Here is a 20322-nt window from a genome sequence, read left to right on the forward strand (position 1 = left end):
GGTCGAGTTAGTCGTTTTCCGGCGAACTCGACCATGGTCGAGTTAGTCGTTTTCCGGCGAACTCGACCATGGTCGAGTTAGTCGTTTTCCGGCGAACTCGACCATGGTCGAGTTAGTCGTTTTCCGGCGAACTCGACCATGGTCGAGTTAGTCGTTTTCCGGCGAACTCGACCATGGTCGAGTTAGTCGTTTTCCGGCGAACTCGACCATGGTCGATTAGTCGTTTTCCGGCGAACTCGACCATGGTCGAGTTAGTCGTTTTCCGGCGAACTCGACCATGGTCGAGTTAGTCGTTTTCCGGCGAACTCGACCATGGTCGATTAGTCGTTTTCCGGCGAACTCGACCATGGTCGAGTTAGTCGTTTTCCGGCGAACTCGACCATGGTCGAATTAGTCGTTTTCCGGCGAACTCGACCATGGTCGAGTTAGTCGTTTTCCGGCGAACTCGACCATGGTCGATTAGTCGTTTTCCGGCGAACTCGACCATGGTCGAGTTAGTCGTTTTCCGGCGAACTCGACCATGGTCGAGTTAGTCGTTTTCCGGCGAACTCGACCATGGTCGAGTTAGTCGTTTTCCGGCGAACTCGACCATGGTCGAGTTAGTCGTTTTCCGGCGAACTCGACCATGGTCGAGTTAGTCGTTTTCCGGCGAACTCGACCATGGTCGAGTTAGTCGTTTTCCGGCGAACTCGACCATGGTCGAGTTAGTCGTTTTCCGGCGAACTCGACCATGGTCGAGTTAGTCGTTTTCCGGCGAACTCGACCATGGTCGAGTTAGTCGTTTTCCGGCGAACTCGACCATGGTCGAGTCAGTTTCCGGCGAACTCGACCATGGTCGAGTTAGTCGTTTTCCGGCGAACTCGACCATGGTCGAGTTAGTCGTTTTCCGGCGAACTCGACCATGGTCGAATTAGTCGTTTTCCGGCGAACTCGACCATGGTCGAGTTAGTCGTTTTCCGGCGAACTCGACCATGGTCGAATTAGTCGTTTTCCGGCGAACTCGACCATGGTCGAGTTAGTCGTTTTCCGGCGAACTCGACCATGGTCGAGTTAGTCGTTTTCCGGCGAACTCGACCATGGTCGAGTTAGTCGTTTTCCGGCGAACTCGACCATGGTCGAGTTAGTCGTTTTCCGGCGAACTCGACCATGGTCGATTAGTCGTTTTCCGGCGAACTCGACCATGGTCGAGTTAGTCGTTTTCCGGCGAACTCGACCATGGTCGATTAGTCGTTTTCCGGCGAACTCGACCATGGTCGAGTTAGTCGTTTTCCGGCGAACTCGACCATGGTCGATTAGTCGTTTTCCGGCGAACTCGACCATGGTCGAGTTAGTCGTTTTCCGGCGAACTCGACCATGGTCGAGTTAGTCGTTTTCCGGCGAACTCGACCATGGTCGAGTTAGTCGTTTTCCGGCGAACTCGACCATGGTCGAGTTAGTCGTTTTCCGGCGAACTCGACCATGGTCGAGTTAGTCGTTTTCCGGCGAACTCGACCATGGTCGAGTTAGTCGTTTTCCGGCGAACTCGACCATGGTCGAGTTAGTCGTTTTGGCGAACTCGACCATGGTCGAGTTAGTCGTTTTCCGGCGAACTCGACCATGGTCGAGTTAGTCGTTTTCCGGCGAACTCGACCATGGTCGATTAGTCGTTTTCCGGCGAACTCGACCATGGTCGAGTTAGTCGTTTTCCGGCGAACTCGACCATGGTCGAGTTAGTCGTTTTCCGGCGAACTCGACCATGGTCGAATTAGTCGTTTTCCGGCGAACTCGACCATGGTCGAGTTAGTCGTTTTCCGGCGAACTCGACCATGGTCGAATTAGTCGTTTTCCGGCGAACTCGACCATGGTCGAGTTAGTCGTTTTCCGGCGAACTCGACCATGGTCGAGTTAGTCGTTTTCCGGCGAACTCGACCATGGTCGAGTTAGTCGTTTTCCGGCGAACTCGACCATGGTCGAGTTAGTCGTTTTCCGGCGAACTCGACCATGGTCGAGTTAGTCGTTTTCCGGCGAACTCGACCATGGTCGATTAGTCGTTTTCCGGCGAACTCGACCATGGTCGAGTTAGTCGTTTTCCGGCGAACTCGACCATGGTCGAGTTAGTCGTTTTCCGGCGAACTCGACCATGGTCGAGTTAGTCGTTTTCCGGCGAACTCGACCATGGTCGAGTTAGTCGTTTTCCGGCGAACTCGACCATGGTCGAATTAGTCGTTTTCCGGCGAACTCGACCATGGTCGAGTTAGTCGTTTTCCGGCGAACTCGACCATGGTCGAGTTAGTCGTTTTCCGGCGAACTCGACCATGGTCGAATTAGTCGTTTTCCGGCGAACTCGACCATGGTCGAGTTAGTCGTTTTCCGGCGAACTCGACCATGGTCGAGTTAGTCGTTTTCCGGCGAACTCGACCATGGTCGAGTTAGTCGTTTTCCGGCGAACTCGACCATGGTCGAGTTAGTCGTTTTCCGGCGAACTCGACCATGGTCGAGTTAGTCGTTTTCCGGCGAACTCGACCATGGTCGAGTTAGTCGTTTTCCGGCGAACTCGACCATGGTCGAATTAGTCGTTTTCCGGCGAACTCGACCATGGTCGAGTTAGTCGTTTTCCGGCGAACTCGACCATGGTCGAGTTAGTCGTTTTCCGGCGAACTCGACCATGGTCGAGTTAGTCGTTTTCCGGCGAACTCGACCATGGTCGAGTTAGTCGTTTTCCGGCGAACTCGACCATGGTCGAATTAGTCGTTTTCCGGCGAACTCGACCATGGTCGAGTTAGTCGTTTTCCGGCGAACTCGACCATGGTCGAGTTAGTCGTTTCCGGCGAACTCGACCATGGTCGAATTAGTCGTTTTCCGGCGAACTCGACCATGGTCGAGTTAGTCGTTTTCCGGCGAACTCGACCATGGTCGATTAGTCGTTTTCCGGCGAACTCGACCATGGTCGAGTTAGTCGTTTTCCGGCGAACTCGACCATGGTCGAGTTAGTCGTTTTCCGGCTAATCGACCATGGTCGAATTAGCCGTTTTCCGGCGAACTCGACCATGGTCGAGTTAGTCGTTTTCCGGCAATTCGACCATGGCACCAACATATTTTAACTGAACTGTTTAGTACCTGTCAAAATACTTGCTATACTCTGAGAAGCAACGATCGGAAACTCACTTTACCAAAGCCAAACACTAACTTTCTTAAAAAATATAGTTCTCGTATCGCGGAGCAGTAGCTTGGAATAATCTTCCTCGTGAAATTCTTGACAATTATGAGTCTCTTTCATTGAATTCATTCAAATAGTCAAAGACACGAAATGAAAAACTCCGAAACAACCGTGCAAAATTTATTTGTGGCGGAGACTTTGTGCATTTTGGCTGTTGTCACTTTGTATATAATGCAATGAATATATTATTAAGCTTAGGACTTGCATGATTTTGAAATATTTTTAGATTTTTATTGCATGCGTGTGGAGCCGGCCCTTTTGAAAAACAGGTCACTGAAAGGCTACCGTGCATAAATATGTTTAAATAATAATAATATAATAATCAATAGTCGAGTTAGTCGTTTTCCGGCGAACTCGACCATGGTCGAGTTAGTCTTTTTCCGGCGACTCGACCATGGTCGAATTAGTCGTTTTCCGGCGAACTCGACCATGGTCGAATTAGTCGTTTTCCATGGTCGAGTTAGTCGTTTTCCGGCGAACTCGACCATGGTCGAGTTAGTCGTTTTCCGGCGAACTCGACCATGGTCGAATTAGTCGTTTTCCGGCGAACTCGACCATGGTCGAGTTAGTCGTTTTCCGGCGAACTCGACCATGGTCGAGTTAGTCGTTTTCCGGCGAACTCGACATGGTCGAGTTAGTCGTTTTCCGGCGAACTCGACATGGTCGAATTAGTCGTTTTCCGGCGAACTCGACCATGGTCGAGTTAGTCGTTTTCCGGCGAACTCGACCATGGTCGAGTTAGTCGTTTTCGGCGAACTCGACCATGGTCGAATTAGTCGTTTTCCGGCGAACTCGAGCATGGTCGAATTAGTCGTTTTCCGGGAAACTCGACCATGGTCGAGTTAGTCATTTTCCGGCGAACTCGACCATGGTCGAATTAGTCGTTTTCCGGCAAACTCGACCCTGGTCGAGTTAGTCGTTTACCGGCGAACTCGACCATGGTCGAGTTAGTCGTTTTCCGGCGAACTCGACCATGGTCAAGTTAGTCGTTTCCGGCGAACTCGACCATGGTCGAATTAGTCGTTTTCCGGCGAACTCGACCATGGTCGAGTTAGTCGTTTTCCGGCGAACTCGACCATGGTCGAGTTAGTCGTTTTCCGGCGAACTCGACCATGGTCGAGTTAGTCGTTTTCCGGCGAACTCGACCATGGTCGAGTTAGTCGTTTTTCCGGCGAACTCGACCGTGGTCGAATTAGTCGTTTTCCGGCGAACTCGACCATGGTCGAGTTAGTCGTTTTCCGGCGAACTCGGACCATGGTCGAGTTAGTCGTTTTCCGGCTAATTCGACCATGGTCGAATTAGTCGTTTTCCGGCGAACTCGACCATGGTCGAGTTAGTCGTTTTTCCGGCGAACTCGACCATGGTCGAGTTAGTCGTTTTCCGGCGAACTCGACCATGGTCGAGTTAGTCGTTTTCCGGCTAATTCGACCATGGTCGAAATTAGTCGTTTTCCGGCGAACTCGACCATGGTCGAGTTAGTCGTTTTCCGGCGAACTCGACCATGGTCGAATTAGTCGTTTTCCGGCGAACTCGACCATGGTCGAGTTAGTTCGTTTTCCGGCGAACTCGACCATGGTCGAGTTAGTCGTTTTCCGGCGAACTCGACCATGGTCGAGTTAGTCGTTTTCCGGCGAACTCGACCATGGTCGAGTTAGTCGTTTTCCGGCGAACTCGACCATGGTCGAGTTAGTCGTTTTCCGGCGAACTCGACCATGGTCGAATTAGTCGTTTTCCGGCGAACTCGACCATGGTCGAGTTAGTCGTTTTCCGGCGAACTCGACCATGGTCGAGTTAGTCGTTTTCCGGCGAACTCGACCATGGTCGAGTTAGTCGTTTTTCCGGCGAACTCGACCATGGTCGAGTTAGTCGTTTTCCGGCGAACTCGACCGTGGTTGGAATTAGTCGTTTTCCGGCGAACTCGACCATGGTCGAGTTAGTCGTTTTCCGGCGAACTCGACCATGGTCGAGTTAGTCGTTTTCCGGCTAATTCGACCATGGTCGAATTAGTCGTTTTCCGGCGAACACGACCATGGTCGAGTTAGTCGTTTTCCGGCGAACTCGACCATGGTCGAGTTAGTCGTTTTCCGGCGAACTCGACCATGGTCGAGTTAGTCGTTTTCCGGCGAACTCGACCATGGTCGAGTTAGTCGTTTTTCCGCCTAATTCGACCATGGTCGAATTAAGCCGTTTTCCGGCGAACTCGACCATGGTCGAGTTAGTCGTTTTCCGGCTAATTCGACCATGGCACCCAACATATTTAACTGAACTGTTTAGTACCTGTCAAAATACTTGCTATACTCTGAGAAGCAACGATCGGAAACTCACTTTACCAAAGCCAAACACTAACTTTCTTAAAAAATATAGTTTCTCGTATCGCGGAGCAGTAGCTTGGAATAATCTTCCTCGTGAAATTCTTGACAATTATGAGTCTCTTTCATTGAATTCATTCAAATAGTCAAAGACACGAAATGAAAAACTCCGAACAACCGTGCAAAATTTATTTGTGGCGGAGACATATTTGTAGCATTTTTGCTGTTGTCACTTTGTATATAATGCATGAATATATATATTAAGCTTAGGACTTGCATGATTTTGAAATATTTTTAGATTTTTATTGCATGCGTGTGGAGCACGGCCCTTTGAAAAAACAGGTCACTGAAAGGCTACCGTGCATAAATATGTTTAAATAATAATAATAATAATAATAATAGTCGAGTTAGTCGTTTTCCGCGGAACTCGACCATGGTCGAGTTAGTCTTTTCCGGCGAACTCGACCATGGTCGAATTAGTCGTTTTCCGGCGAACTCGACCAATGGTCGAGTTAGTCGTTTTCCCGCGAACTCGACCATGGTCGAGTTAGTCGTTTTTCCGGCGAACTCGACCATGTCGAGTTAGTCGTTTTCCGGCGAACTCGACCATGGTCGAATTAGTCGTTTTCGGCGAACTCGACATGGTCGAGTTGTCGTTTTCCGGCGAACTCGACCATGGTCGAATTAGTCGTTTTCCGGCGAACTCGACCATGGTCGAGTTAGTCGTTTTCCGGCGAACTCGACCATGTCGAGTTAGTCGTTTTCCGGCGAACTCGACCATGGTCGAGTTAGTCGTTTTCCGGCGAACTCGACCATGGTCGAATTAGTCGTTTTCCGGCGAACTCGACCATGGTCGAGTTAGTCGTTTTCCGGGCGAACTCGACCATGGTCGAGTTAGTCGTTTTCCGGCGAACTCGACCATGGTCGAGTTAGTCGTTTTCCGGCGACTCGACCATAGTCCGAATTAGTCGTTTTCCGGCGAACTCGACCATGGTCGAGTTAGTCGTTTTCCGGCGACTCGACCATGGTCGAGTTAGTCGTTTTCCGGCGAACTCGACCATGGTCGAGTTCGTCCTTTTCCGGCGAACTCGACCATGGTCGAGTTAGTCGTTTTCCGGCGAACTCGACCGTGGTCGAATTAGTCGTTTTTCCGGCGAACTCGACCATGGTCGAGTTAGTCGTTTTCCGGCGAACTCGACCATGGTCGGTTAGTCGTTTTCCGGCTAATTCGACCATGGTCGAATTAGTCGTTTTCCGGCGAACACGACCATGGTCGAGTTAGTCGTTTTCCGGCGAACTCGACCATGGTCGAGTTAGTCGTTTTCCGGCGAACTCGACCATGGCACCAACATATTTAACTGAACTGTTTAGTACCTGTCAAAATACTTGCTATACTCTGAGAAGCAACGATCGGAAACTCACTTTACCAAAGCCAAACACTAACTTTCTTAAAAATATAGTTTCTCGTATCGCGGAGCAGTAGCTTGGAATAATCTTCCTCGTGAAATTCTTGACAATTATGAGTCTCTTTCATTGAATTCATTCAAATAGTCAAAGACACGAAATGAAAAACTCCGAACAACCGTGCAAAATTTATTTGTGGCGGAGACATATTGTAGCATTTTGGCTGTTGTCACTTTGTATATAATGCATGAATATATATATTAAGCTTAGGACTTGCATGATTTTGAAATATTTTTAGATTTTTATTGCATGCGTGTGGAGCACGGCCCTTTAAAAACAGGTCACTGAAAGGCTACCGTGCATAAATATGTTTAAATAATAATAATAATAATAATAATAGTCGAGTTAGTCGTTTTCCGGCGAACTCGACCATGGTCGAGTTAGTCGTTTTCCGGCGAACTCGACCATGGTCGAATTAGTCGTTTTCCGGCGAACTCGACCATGGTCGAGTTAGTCGTTTTCCCGCGAACTCGACCATGGTCGAGTTAGTCGTTTTCCGGCGAACTCGACCATGGTCGAGTTAGTCGTTTTCCGGCGAACTCGACCATGGTCGAATTAGTCGTTTTCCGGCGAACTCGACCATGGTCGAGTTAGTCGTTTTCCGGCGAACTCGACCATGGTCGAGTTAGTCGTTTTCCGGCGAACTCGACCATGGTCGAGTTAGTCGTTTTCCGGCGAACTCGACCATGGTCGAATTAGTCGTTTTCCGGCGAACTCGACCATGGTCGAGTTAGTCGTTTTCCGGCGAACTCGACCATGGTCGAGTTAGTCGTTTTCCGGCGAACTCGACCATGGTCGAGTTAGTCGTTTTCCGGCGAACTCGACCATGGTCGAGTTAGTCGTTTTCCGGCGAACTCGACCATGGTCGAGTTAGTCGTTTTCCGGCGAACTCGACCATGGTCGAATTAGTCGTTTTCCGGCGAACTCGACCATGGTCGAGTTAGTCGTTTTCCGGCGAACTCGACCATGGTCGAGTTAGTCGTTTTCCGGCGAACTCGACCATGGTCGAGTTAGTCGTTTTCCGGCGAACTCGACCATGGTCGAGTTAGTCGTTTTCCGGCTAATTCGACCATGGCACCAACATATTTAACTGAACTGTTTAGTACCTGTCAAAATACTTGCTATACTCTGAGAAGCAACGATCGGAAACTCACTTTACCAAAGCCAAACACTAACTTTCTTAAAAATATAGTTTCTCGTATCGCGGAGCAGTAGCTTGGAATAATCTTCCTCGTGAAATTCTTGACAATTATGAGTCTCTTTCATTGAATTCATTCAAATAGTCAAAGACACGAAATGAAAAACTCCGAACAACCGTGCAAAATTTATTTGTGGCGGAGACATATTGTAGCATTTTGGCTGTTGTCACTTTGTATATAATGCATGAATATATATATTAAGCTTAGGACTTGCATGATTTTGAAATATTTTTAGATTTTTATTGCATGCGTGTGGAGCACGGCCCTTTGAAAAACAGGTCACTGAAAGGCTACCGTGCATAAATATGTTTAAATAATAATAATAATAATAATAATAGTCGAGTTAGTCGTTTTCCGGCGAACTCGACCATGGTCGAGTTAGTCGTTTTCCGGCGAACTCGACCATGGTCGAATTAGTCGTTTTCCGGCGAACTCGACCATGGTCGAGTTAGTCGTTTTCCGCGAACTCGACCATGGTCGAGTTAGTCGTTTTCCGGCGAACTCGACCATGGTCGAGTTAGTCGTTTTCCGGCGAACTCGACCATGGTCGAATTAGTCGTTTTCCGGCGAACTCGACCATGGTCGAGTTAGTCGTTTTCCGGCGAACTCGACCATGGTCGAGTTAGTCGTTTTCCGGCGAACTCGACCATGGTCGAGTTAGTCGTTTTCCGGCGAACTCGACCATGGTCGAATTAGTCGTTTTCCGGCGAACTCGACCATGGTCGAGTTAGTCGTTTTCCGGCGAACTCGACCCTGGTCGAGTTAGTCGTTTTCCGGCGAACTCGACCGTGGTCGAGTTAGTCGTTTTCCGGCGAACTCGACCATGGTCGAGTTAGTCGTTTTCCGGCGAACTCGACCATGGTCGAGTTAGTCGTTTTCCGGCGAACTCGACCATGGTCGAATTAGTCGTTTTCCGGCGAACTCGACCATGGTCGAGTTAGTCGTTTTCCGGCGAACTCGACCATGGTCGAGTTAGTCGTTTTCCGGCGAACTCGACCATGGTCGAGTTAGTCGTTTTCCGGCGAACTCGACCATGGTCGAGTTAGTCGTTTTCCGGCGAACTCGACCATGGTCGAGTTAGTCGTTTTCCGGCGAACTCGACCATGGTCGAGTTAGTCGTTTTCCGGCGAACTCGACCATGGTCGAGTTAGTCGTTTTCCGGCTAACTCGACCATGGTCGAATTAGTCGTTTTCCGGCGAACTCGACCATGGTCGAGTTAGTCGTTTTCCGGCGAACTCGACCATGGTCGTTAGTCGTTTTCCGGCGAACTCGACCATGGTCGAGTTAGTCGTTTTCCGGCTAATTCGACCATGGTCGAGTTAGTCGTTTTCCCGCGAACTCGACCATGGTCGAGTTAGTCGTTTTCCGGCGAACTCGACCGTGGTCGAATTAGTCGTTTTCCGGCGAACTCGACCATGGTCGAATTAGTCGTTTTCCGGCGAACTCGACCATGGTCGAATTAGTCGTTTTCCGGCGAACTCGACCATGGTCGAGTTAGTCGTTTTCCGGCGAACTCGACCATGGCACCAACATATTTAACTGAACTGTTTAGTACCTGTCAAATACTTGCTATACTCTGAGAAGCAACGATCGGAAACTCACTTTACCAAAGCCAAACACTAACTTTCTTAAAAATAGTTTCTCGTATCGCGGAGCAGTAGCTTGGAATAATCTTCCTCGTGAAATTCTTGACAATTATGAGTCTCTTTCATTTAATTCATTCAAACAATTAAGTCAAAGGCACGAAATGAAAAACTCCGAACAACCGTGCAAAATTTATTTGTAGCGGAGACATATTGTAGCATTTTGGCTGTTGTCACTTTGTATATAATGCATGAATATATATATTAAGCTTAGGACTTGCATTATGTCGAGTTAGTCGTTTTCCGGCGAACTCGACCATGGTCGAGTTAGTCGTTTTCGGGCTAATTCGACCATGGTCGAATATGTCGTTTTCCTGCGAACTCGACCATGGTCGAATTGCAAGCATATTTTGTGGTGATATACAAACAACAATACAACCATGCTTTGGTTATGATATCAAATATTTTAATATTGATAACCACGCAGGTTAAATGGTCTAATTCAGGTGCTATGTAAAGTTTCAAGCATGTTTGGTGCTCATATACAAACTTCTATATAAAGTTGCAACTTGCAAGCATCGAATGCGGCCGGAAAACGGACGAATGTGCCGGAAAACGGTATACTTCACCATGGTGGAATGTGCTGGATAACGGTATACTCGACCAGTGTCAAATATGGCCAGAAAACGATATACTTGACCTTTTTGGTACATTCATGTGATCAATTAGAGTGTTCAACTTTGAACCTTCCTCACAATCCTCATTCAAAGCAAACCTTTCTCCGGGTGGTACCCGTTTACCCGCAGCTTTTTTGCAACTCTGCTTTAAAGAGAAGAATTAGGTAAAATAATAAAACTGAGACAGTCATCAACCTCAAGCACTGACGGTGTAGTAGTGAAGATACTGCCCTCGTAATTGGTAAGGCGACGTTTCGAATCCAGCATTGGTAAATATTATTCATTATGACTTTTTAAAGAAAATATTTAGTTAAAATAATAAAAGACAGTCATCAACCACAAGCACTGACGTCCTAGTGGCGAAGACAATGGTTTTGCAAGTGGGAGTTGATGGTGAATGGTTCGATGAACGATGGTTCGTGTCATTATATAGGGTACTCGGGTTACCCCCAGGTTACCTGGGTTACCCCCACTGGTTATCTCTGTTTTCGATTACCCCAGAGCCTTCGTGGCGTCGTAGGGAATCGTGAGCCTGGGGAAAAGGATTGTTGAATGGATTGTTGCAATATTTTCAAGTTCGAAGATATCGAAAATAAACCTTTTTTATGACACTTTGAATGTTCTCCCAGCTTTTTGTGCTAACTGCAAGAGGAGATGCACTCATCTTTCGAGATTGTATCCTTTTTTTTCATGGTGTCATTGGTGTGAAATGGTTGGCCTGTGATACAACTATCTAGCTAAGCTAAGTTTCTTGGCAAATGGCAAAGGTGTTAAATATCCAGTCTAGTATTTCTATTCTGGTATCTACTAGTATCTTTAAAAATGGGACTAAACCACATTATACGTGCCATGGGAATATAGTCAGAACAGGTTAATCTGTATCCTCTACCACATTTTAATGTTTTACCAAGAATAAGTAAGTTGACAGAAACCAGGTTTAGACAGCACTATTCGTCTATTCCTTGCCACTGACTAATTCATTTAGATAACTCTTAGGAGTCTTAGCTAGGTATATTTAGCATGAGCTCAGAAATTTCTTAGCATTGAGAAAATTAAAAACACAAAGTTTGGGCTATTTTTAAATCAGAGGGCCCCCAGGATTTCTGACATAGTATTTATAATATAGAATGCACCCTAGTACAACATGTATTCAACCATAACACTGTTTAAGATCGAGGTGATCTTGAGCAGAAATGCACAGAGATTTTCTACAACAACATAAAGACATCAAGAGGCAACCAAGCACCTTGTTTTGTAAGTATATATGTAATATGGTTGGGTCAATTTGAGACTTATTATTCATCCAGACCTTGTTTATACCTCAATCTATTCTTGCAGACATTGCAAAGTGCAACCAAATTTATTTCATTTTATATGTTGTTTGATCAGTTTTAATATTTTCTAGAATATCAATGGTGTGAACTACATATTCGTCCATACAGCTGACCTGTATTTTGTCTTAACAACAAAAAAGAACGTGTCACCAAATTGTGGTCTGGAATTCCTGCAGAGGTACGATTAGTTCAATATACGACCTCGTAAGCTGGTCAGGGTTCAGTATTTAGCTAAAATAGGTAAGCTTTGACTGGGTAACCTTTGGGGACGTAATCAATAAATAGCAAAAGCTGTTCTGATTTTTTTTTTTGCTAGGTTCACCTCTATATGCAAAGACTACTGTGGTGTGTTAAATGAAAATTCAATACAACAGAATTTTGTTTTGATTTATGAAATATTGGATGAAGTTCTGGTTGGTACATTTAATACAACACTAGCGTCAAATGAAGTTAATAAAACCATCTTGATCCCAATAGGGTATATTTATGCATATTGAATTTTGAGCATGAGTAAAATTTGATATAATTTCCATTTAGAATTTTGGTTACATCCAAGAGACATATTCCCAAGCTATAAAACCATACGTCCTAAATCAGCCTACAATTGTAGAACCTTATGATAAACCAAGTCAATTTCCTGGAAGAGCTGTGGTATGTAGGTTTCAAAGACTGCTTGCTGTTAGATAGCCTGGATATGGGATCTTGCCTTGGTCTAAACTCCTGTATCTTAACTTAGTTTGGCTTGGAGAAGCTCCGTGTTGGTAGTGATGCTGCAAATAGGCCTGTTGGACACAGTGATAGGTTTTCGGTAAGTTTATCTTCTTGTTTCATTGGGATAAAACTAGACTAAGAATTTGATAACTTGGGTTAATGCTCAGTTTTTATGTTCATTTAGACACCAAAGAAAGGTGAAATATTCTCAGACATATTGGAACATCTGTTAGTTCAAGTTGATTCAGAGGTGAACAGATTTGAACCCCCCCCTGTTCATATAATTTTGATGTAGTATTTGCTGTGCTTGCAGGGGGTAAGGGGGGTACACTGCAGCTTACATAGGCATCAAACATGTCCACCTGCCTAGATTGACCATAGTTTTTATAATTCAAAGGCTGATCCGATTTCCAATGTTTTGTAGGGCAATGTACAGTGTTCAGAACTCATTGGCAGTATTACTTTACGTAGTTTTCTTCCTGAAGGATGTGTTCTTACTATGGCGCTAAGTGATGAACTTTGTAAACTACATGTTGTCAATAGTAATATTCGCAGGCTTTTATTACATTTCCTATTCACAACTATCTCTAGCCCCCACTATTCTAGCCCCCACTTACAATTGACCATTTTCCCACCACATTCCATAACTCCACTTATACCATAGTCCCCACTAATCCCCACCCACCACACTCCATATTCCACACTTACCATATCCCCTCCTGCCATAGGCCCCATCTATCACACTTCAATTACCAAAGTCCCCACCCACCACACTTTACCTACCAAAGTTCCTGCCAACCATAGACCCCGTGCACCACAATCCCACTCCCCACAGATTGTGCTCACCATATTCACCACCCACCTGATGGGTCCCACCCGTACTCACGCAGAATATTTTTATAAAGGTTTTGGGCTGCAACTCGAGGATTACAATCTTCATCCTTCTGTAAACAGCGAGGAGTTTGAGTCAAGCGGAAAGCTCTCTGTTATGCCTTTGGTTGGTGAGGTGAGGCCGCGTATGACTTGAAGACACATTAAAACTGGAAGTTAAATAACAAACCGCTTTCTGTGGCATCAACGAGTTCAGCTTGTTCTTCTTCTTTCGTGTAGTTTGCCATGATGAATTATCGCATGTCTGGAACAATTCTGGAAAGAAACCTTCCTTTCACCGTTGAAATGATGTTCGAAGATTCCTGTTCCTCAAAGCAAGTGAAATTTTATCTTGTTTGCAAAAACTATGCACGTATTACAAGCAACCATATAATAAAATCATTTTTCGGCTGTTCTAGATAGTGTATTTTTACACAAATGTCCTTCATCAAACCTTCTAGTCTGCTACCTAGGAAAGAGTAAAACCATCCTTTAAGGATGTAAATTGGCTCTTTCAAAATGTCTTTCAAAAATGAGTAGTGCTGTCAAGTAAAGTCATCTAGCGTTATACAAAGTAAAATGTCTCAGTATATTGCATACGTTTTCATTTAGATCCATAGATGTTTCCTTGAGAATAAACTGCAATATACCCACGGACAAGTAAGTAAAATGACTAGCAATATTGAAAATTTTCGGGTCTATTTTATTAGTACTCTCACGGCTACGTCTTTTGTTCTTCTTTAAGATATGCGGATAAAGTTCTCGTGCAATTCAACGTCCCAAAAGACACCAGGAGGTACACTTTTCCGAATAAGTATTCATTATTAAATCTCAAGCTGGAGTGAATGACTCAATCATAAAATGCTGATCTTATTTTTCCCTTCAATTCAATAGTGTGTCTTGTTCTGGGCAGACTGTAGAGTTTGTCGAAGATAAAAACTTGGTAACTTGGCATATTGCACAGTTCCAAGGTGGAACAACAATAAGAGCGTTGTTTAAGGTAATAACCGGAAATCTTTAGCAGAAAGAGCAAAAAGAAGGTTCGCAGATTGTCTATTCATTGCTACCATACTAAAAAATATTGCAGAAATTTATTTGTGTATTTGTCACGTTTTACAGTTAAATGGATCATTTGATGAAGATTTTCAAAGTCGACGCGAGTTAGATGCAATCAAGTAGGTTGATGCCTCGCTATAACAATCGCTTCTTTCTTTCATTGGAATTCGAAATAATTTGTGTGGAAAGTTCGATAGTTAATAATTTTCTTCTGTAGCATTCGATTTGAAATTCCTCTCTTTCTCTGCTCTGGAGCGAGAGTGAAATCTTTGAGGATCTCTGGTGGCGCGGCAAAAATTGAACACACCACGAAGTGGGCCAGGCAAATTACGTACAGGTTTGAGTTATTGAGAAATCATACCCAGAACAAAATCGTAATTTGTTGAGATAATTCACATGTTCATTTACAAAACTAAGACTTTCTGAAAACTAAGACTTTCTGGTCTACTTTCCTGGAAAATAATATGGTATAAAGAACCTCTATTATTTTAATTTGCAACGTAATTTCTGCACAGTGTGTTTTGAGTCGGTGAGAAACTCGATTTCTTTCTTTCAATTTCCTTTACTTATAACACGGCTCTGTAGCTAAAATTTTGTTGCACATTAATCAAAAGTTTGCCCCTAATTCCAACAGCTCTTTTATCCAGGTTTTCAATGTGCTTTTGTAGTGATTCGTACGTTATACGAGTGTGATAAGTTATGGCAACCCCGAGAAATCAAGAAAATAAATATGGATGGTAGTAGCATCGTGTGTAAATTCTATTCCTCCAACGCGTGTGTCTGGCTCTGCGATGTAGAATGACCGTCAGAGAATGACCGTCAAAGTCATCAACAGCGCCATTTTTAAAAAGATAACACATTATAAAGAAAATGTGGTCAATATGGACAACTTCATTACCGACCGAAAAGTAGGAATAGCCGGAAAATATATATACATTTAGTATGCAATGTTTTTTTGCTCAAAATGAGCGTTTTAGCATTTCTCTGTCACAAATGCAACGACTGTAATAAAATTCAGTTTGTTAACATCGATGTTTTGAGAAAAAAAATAGAAAAAGCGTTTTCAGACGCTTTTACCTCATCTGTAGTTTGTTTATCTTATATGAAGTGTTGCAGCAGACGGCTGACTGAGTGAAATGAGCCGGAAATTTTAAAGTGGAGCAAATCCTTTATTTTGAAAAAAAATCGATGAAAAAGCCTAATTTACGCAGATATTTTTCCAGTATTTCTTCATAGTTCCACTCAGAATAAAACGGAGGAGAATTAATTTAACTTCTTGTATAAAAATGTATATTCCACGGGACGCTTTTGAGCTCAAGCCTCAAGGAATTGGATGATGATGTCATGAATATTCAAGGTGTAAAAAAGGTCTTTCATGGATTTACGCAGGTATAAGCTAATAAGATTGATTTTTTATTGTTTAAAATTAGTTTATGTATGCATGTGTGGTCTAAGAATTATAGGAAGAATGTGTAGTTCATAGTCTTATCATTTTGAAGGAGGGTTGCTTACCAGTAATTTAGCCTGGTCATAATAACCATCTTATACTGTTATACACCGAATTGAAATGGGCAAAGCAATAAGGGTCTGTTACCAAGCTGGTTATATTTTATGAACTCCAGTCAAAATATATGAGAATACAAATGGCCATCAACCTAAGATGACATTTAAATACCACAATAAATTCAGAGTTGTTACAAGGTTTGCAATAAATGCCTCCCTCGAATAAACGCCGCATCTTAAGTGCTTCTTCCATATTCTCTGTAGATTTAAATTAAGTGTAAGATGTTATCTGACTATGAAAATGAAGACATTACATATAAGCCAGTTACTACATGTGCTGAATAACTAAACTATTTCAAGAAGAAATTGTGTTAATTTAAGAATGCATATAATCAAAAGAATAGTTTTACAGTGATCAAATGAATAATAAATAAGTTAGTTCTCTCATCTTAACAACACTTTGTACATCCTTTATCTTCCTCTGATTTCTGTGACCAGATCAGTACTTTTATCAATGATATCCTGCGGTGTTGCTGTGGTGATATTCACGTCTACGAGTATCACTCCATCCACTATAGGATCTTGAAAACAAAACTCGAAGATCCTGTCTTTACGGTCAATGCCTTCTTTCAATGCTTGAAAATTGTAATTTGTCAGCAAACAAATCAGTACAATGTAACCAGAGGTTGCTCTGTCTTTCATCCATGCTACAAGATCTTCACTTGGATCTGAAACATTCCAGTCTTTCTTCTCTGCAATTTTCAGGCTGCCTGGTGGTTCGTAGTCATGCATTGCTTTACGAAAGTTGTCCATATTTGTTGGCGTTCCGCTGTGTAGAACCCCTAAACAAATTTTGTCCTTCTTTGCTCCAGGTCTGTCTTCCTTAGTGGGTTTACCTCCCATGGCTAGTAAAAATTGCAATGGTAAATTTCCTAATAGAATAATAAGCACCACATTAAAGTGCTCTTACTTTAGTTCATCAATTTTAATAATCTTTTACATTAAACAATGCTACATTTTGGAAGGGTATGCGCACTACCCAGCACTATCTACCAGTGTTCTTGGTTAAGTATAAACTAACCTCTAGTTTCACCCATCTCATGTTGTCATTCAGACAGATGTACTACTTGGATATTACAGTAGACCAATAATTTGAAAATCAGTGGAAGAGTTCTGATGGTTTGTCATATATCGTTAATCAACATTATAGCTACTTAACCCTGATGGGCAACAATACCCCAGCCACAATTAATGCAGTGATGTCAGTTTTCACTCTTTTGTAGAGTTTCATAAGACAGATTTTGGGTTTTATCTTACTGGGGAATTATGGAAAGGAATGAGACTTATCATAAAATGCTAATCCATTCAGAGCCAGTAGTGTTTAGTTATACTTATAGATAAAATTTCCAGAGATCAATGTGTAACCGTGTTTATACATTATGGTGCCCATGCAGTCATCCGTGACTGGTACACGCGAGATGTCGCGAATAATATAAGGTCGACACAGAACGGACGCGATGCGTCAAAGCGACGGAAATTTTCACGTTTCAGAAGCATATGAATTAAATTCTGGAAGCAAAATTTAGAATCTATGGACGTCAAAGCAGTCAAAATGTATAATTGCTACGTAATCTATAAGAATATTATGATAGGTTAAAATTTATTTGCTTTTGGAAAATAAAAAAACTTGTCGCGTTCTGTCTGTGTGGGCCTTTACTCCTTAAATAACTCGCGCCGTTTTCACGTTTGGAACGAAAACTTAGGCCTATCAGGCTATAAAACTATTCACCTTACTAATCGCCTATAATGTTTAAGCATGTGTTTCCTTGTCTAGTGCCAGATGGTTTTAATCAGAAGAACGTGTTGGAACGTGCCTTTATTAATATAATCAAAGTGAAACTGCAATTCTATGATGTCTGCATAGTTCAAATGAATCAAATCCATTGAACCATTCAATTCCTTTTAGCATATCATTGTGTTGACAAAATTCCCACGAGATTCAAATTGTTACCTATTACCATACCACTGGGTTGGACAACCGTTTAGCCGCACTTTTCTCTTAAAGAATCCTTTCAATGATAGTCTGTAGTTTACATTTGAATTACCTCTTTTGTTTTTGACACTTTTTATTCGTAGTGTCAAAGGCTATATATTACGTATATACGTCAGTTTTGTCACATTACCATATAACTTAGAAATCTGTCGTTTAGCACTGACAGATGTGTATGTTATAACATCGTGTGTTACTTTGAAACACATCATTTAATGCTTGAAGACGTCTTCCAACCCGAAATTTCCCTTCCATGTTAATATTCGAAAGTGTCGTGCGGTGCAACGCCAATATATGTGATAGAATTCGATTAGAATCCAATCCTACCTTTTCTTCTTTACTTTCTGCTCTTCCAACAAGAGGGAACTTTTGTTTTACGCTTTTGTGGACCAACGTACGACTCAATTTAGGACAGTTTTAGTCCTTGACAATGGAAATATTTGAGGCTGTGTTTAATCTCGACAAAGATAATAATGCGTTGGGCAGGGTTAACAAGAACGACGCAATACTCAGATGACGTCATCATTTGAGCCCGCGAAATCTGTTTTCGAAACAAGCGTTTCTCGGATCTTGGTTGCGATCCTTCGTCCGATTCAAGGGACGAGAACACTCACCTTTTGCGACGGTTCAGTGTAGAAACGATATTTTCCTGCCAAAGCAACTATTGTGTGGTACATCTTCTTCATATAAACACAGGAATCGATACGATGTCCCAGATGGATTTCCTGAATATACAAAGAGATATATACATATCAGTGTTCTTTTCATAAGTATTATAATTTAGAGTAAAGTCGAGAAACGGCAGTTCATGAAAGAGCCTTTACCTGTATTTAGTACTTTCCTTTATGACTGACACCAAGATGTTTGCAACACACAGGAAGAACCAAAATGGGGCGAACGAGATTACGAACTTTACTGAATGCTACAACAGAATATTGTATATAGCAGAATGGACAGACATAGATATATATTCGTTAATATAAGAATATTCCATCTAATCCTATATTGTTCCATTTAGAGAGGGTCGCTGTATGATCACTCCAATTCAGAATCATAAGAAGAAGCTACTGATTAAAGATCATCGCGAGGTATTCGTTATGTACGTTTCAATCTCTTGCTACAATGTTTCACCTTTCTTTCTTCCCTTTTTTTGTAGAAACACATCCCAAAACGCGACCCTCGACACGACGTGAAATAATCTCCAGCGATAATGCAGCGGATATTATGTTCTATCAAACTTCATTCTAATTCTTGATCGCAAAGAATCAGCATTACTTCTTCTGTATGTATAATAGTTTTTAGCTATAATATCAAAGGCCGTTTTGCTATTCCATTGCCATAGATTTTCAAAGTTATTCTCTTTGTAACTCTTTGTAAAACTGCAGTAACCTAGCAAGCGTAATTATAATACTCGAATCTGTTGTCTTTTTAGGCATTGGCGCCATATGTGCCAGACTCGATGAATATACGACATAATGATTGATTAGAACTCGTGCCGTTTGAAGTACATGTCTATTGTGATGAAAATGAAGACGCAATGACTTTTTATCCCCGTTGTAAGCTTATCAAGTGGAATACAATCGATTCTGAACACTTTGTTCCCACGATTAAGGGATTCGTTATTTTCACCACAGGGAAGTTCCGTCGTCTAAAATTCACTGGTGACCCGGCTGTGAGGCCGCTACGTTGGAATGATAAACGGTTTTCGGATAATTTTCAGTTCTGACCATTGTGCATTACTTCAGTACAAAGTGTTACATAAATTAAATTCCATCTTTGGCTTCTCTATTGAAGATTATAACAACGTTAAATATGAACTAATTAAACCGATCACATGCGCCAGAAACCTGGACCCTGTTTGATGCATGTATCAGAGCATGTATCTTCTTCAGAACTTCTTCACTTCAGCAAATTCCGTCAGAGATTCAGGATATCAAGTGTGAACGTAAATAGCCAGTGGCTGGTTACCTGAAAGGTGTCATTGGCAGTGATAGTCAGATTTCTATCTCTTCTCTTTTTCTTCGCAGAAAAGCCATTCTACACCGTTCTGGAGGAGAAACCAGAATTCCAGAATTCTACGAAAAATTTTCCAATGTAGTGGAATAGCGAAGGTCCTTGATCTTTTTGTATTTCCTTCGTGCAAGTAGGAACGTTTATAGAAATGCATTTTGCAAAGTAAAATATAGGGCGTTGGGGGTGTGCTGACAGTTCTCCCTCCTTCCGCGACATTTATATGCCTATTACCGTAATATGACCATATACCATACCTACACATGTTCGTGAAGCGTGCCTATTTGTCTGTGTTTTGGGGATGACCACGGTCAAGGAAGGGTCTACCATTTTTGGTTAATTTTATGTTCTATATGAAT

At 43.0% G+C, this 20322-nt stretch overlaps 1 protein-coding gene and 1 long non-coding RNA gene across 4 annotated transcripts; both read left to right on the forward strand.

The window, feature by feature from the left end:
- Positions 1-10861: 10861 nt before the first annotated feature.
- LOC114525819 (AP-4 complex subunit mu-like) lies at positions 10862-15453 on the forward strand. Of its 2 annotated transcripts, none has more exons than XM_028547264.1 (16): positions 10862-11104; positions 11601-11683; positions 11835-11941; positions 12080-12176; positions 12301-12414; positions 12500-12571; positions 12659-12724; positions 12899-12995; positions 13380-13480; positions 13585-13679; positions 13957-14004; positions 14090-14140; positions 14239-14344; positions 14464-14519; positions 14618-14737; positions 15069-15453. In XM_028547264.1, exons 1-16 carry the CDS (start codon positions 11047-11049, stop codon positions 15091-15093), a joined length of 1296 nt encoding a protein of 431 aa, XP_028403065.1. In that variant the 5' UTR covers positions 10862-11046; the 3' UTR covers positions 15094-15453. The 2 variants fall into 2 exon arrangements, with proteins under 2 accessions (XP_028403065.1, XP_028403064.1); XM_028547263.1 differs by having other exon boundaries at positions 10865-11104; positions 12899-13016.
- A 94-nt stretch (positions 15454-15547) lies between these two features.
- Positions 15548-19879, forward strand: LOC114525776. Of its 2 annotated transcripts, XR_003687252.1 has the most exons (4): positions 15548-15789; positions 18972-19041; positions 19110-19235; positions 19386-19879. It is a non-coding gene; the product is annotated as an uncharacterized LOC114525776 (long non-coding RNA). The 2 variants fall into 2 exon arrangements; XR_003687251.1 differs by having other exon boundaries at positions 18972-19235.
- Positions 19880-20322: the final 443 nt, after the last annotated feature.

This window comes from Dendronephthya gigantea, unplaced genomic scaffold, assembly GCF_004324835.1.
Source record: "Dendronephthya gigantea isolate DGI-Jeju-01 unplaced genomic scaffold, DenGig_1.0 000035F, whole genome shotgun sequence".
Taxonomy (NCBI): domain Eukaryota; kingdom Metazoa; phylum Cnidaria; class Anthozoa; order Malacalcyonacea; family Nephtheidae; genus Dendronephthya; species Dendronephthya gigantea.

Coding starts and splice junctions, on each gene's coding strand:
- LOC114525819 (XM_028547263.1), top strand. CDS start 11,047: ATGTTCTCCCAGCTTTTTGTGCTAACTGCAAGAGGAGATGCACTCATC. Junction 11,942..12,079: donor GGTCTGGAATTCCTGCAGAG/GTACGATTAGTT, acceptor TTTTTTTGCTAG/GTTCACCTCTATATGCAAAG. Junction 14,345..14,463: donor CAATAAGAGCGTTGTTTAAG/GTAATAACCGGA, acceptor CACGTTTTACAG/TTAAATGGATCATTTGATGA.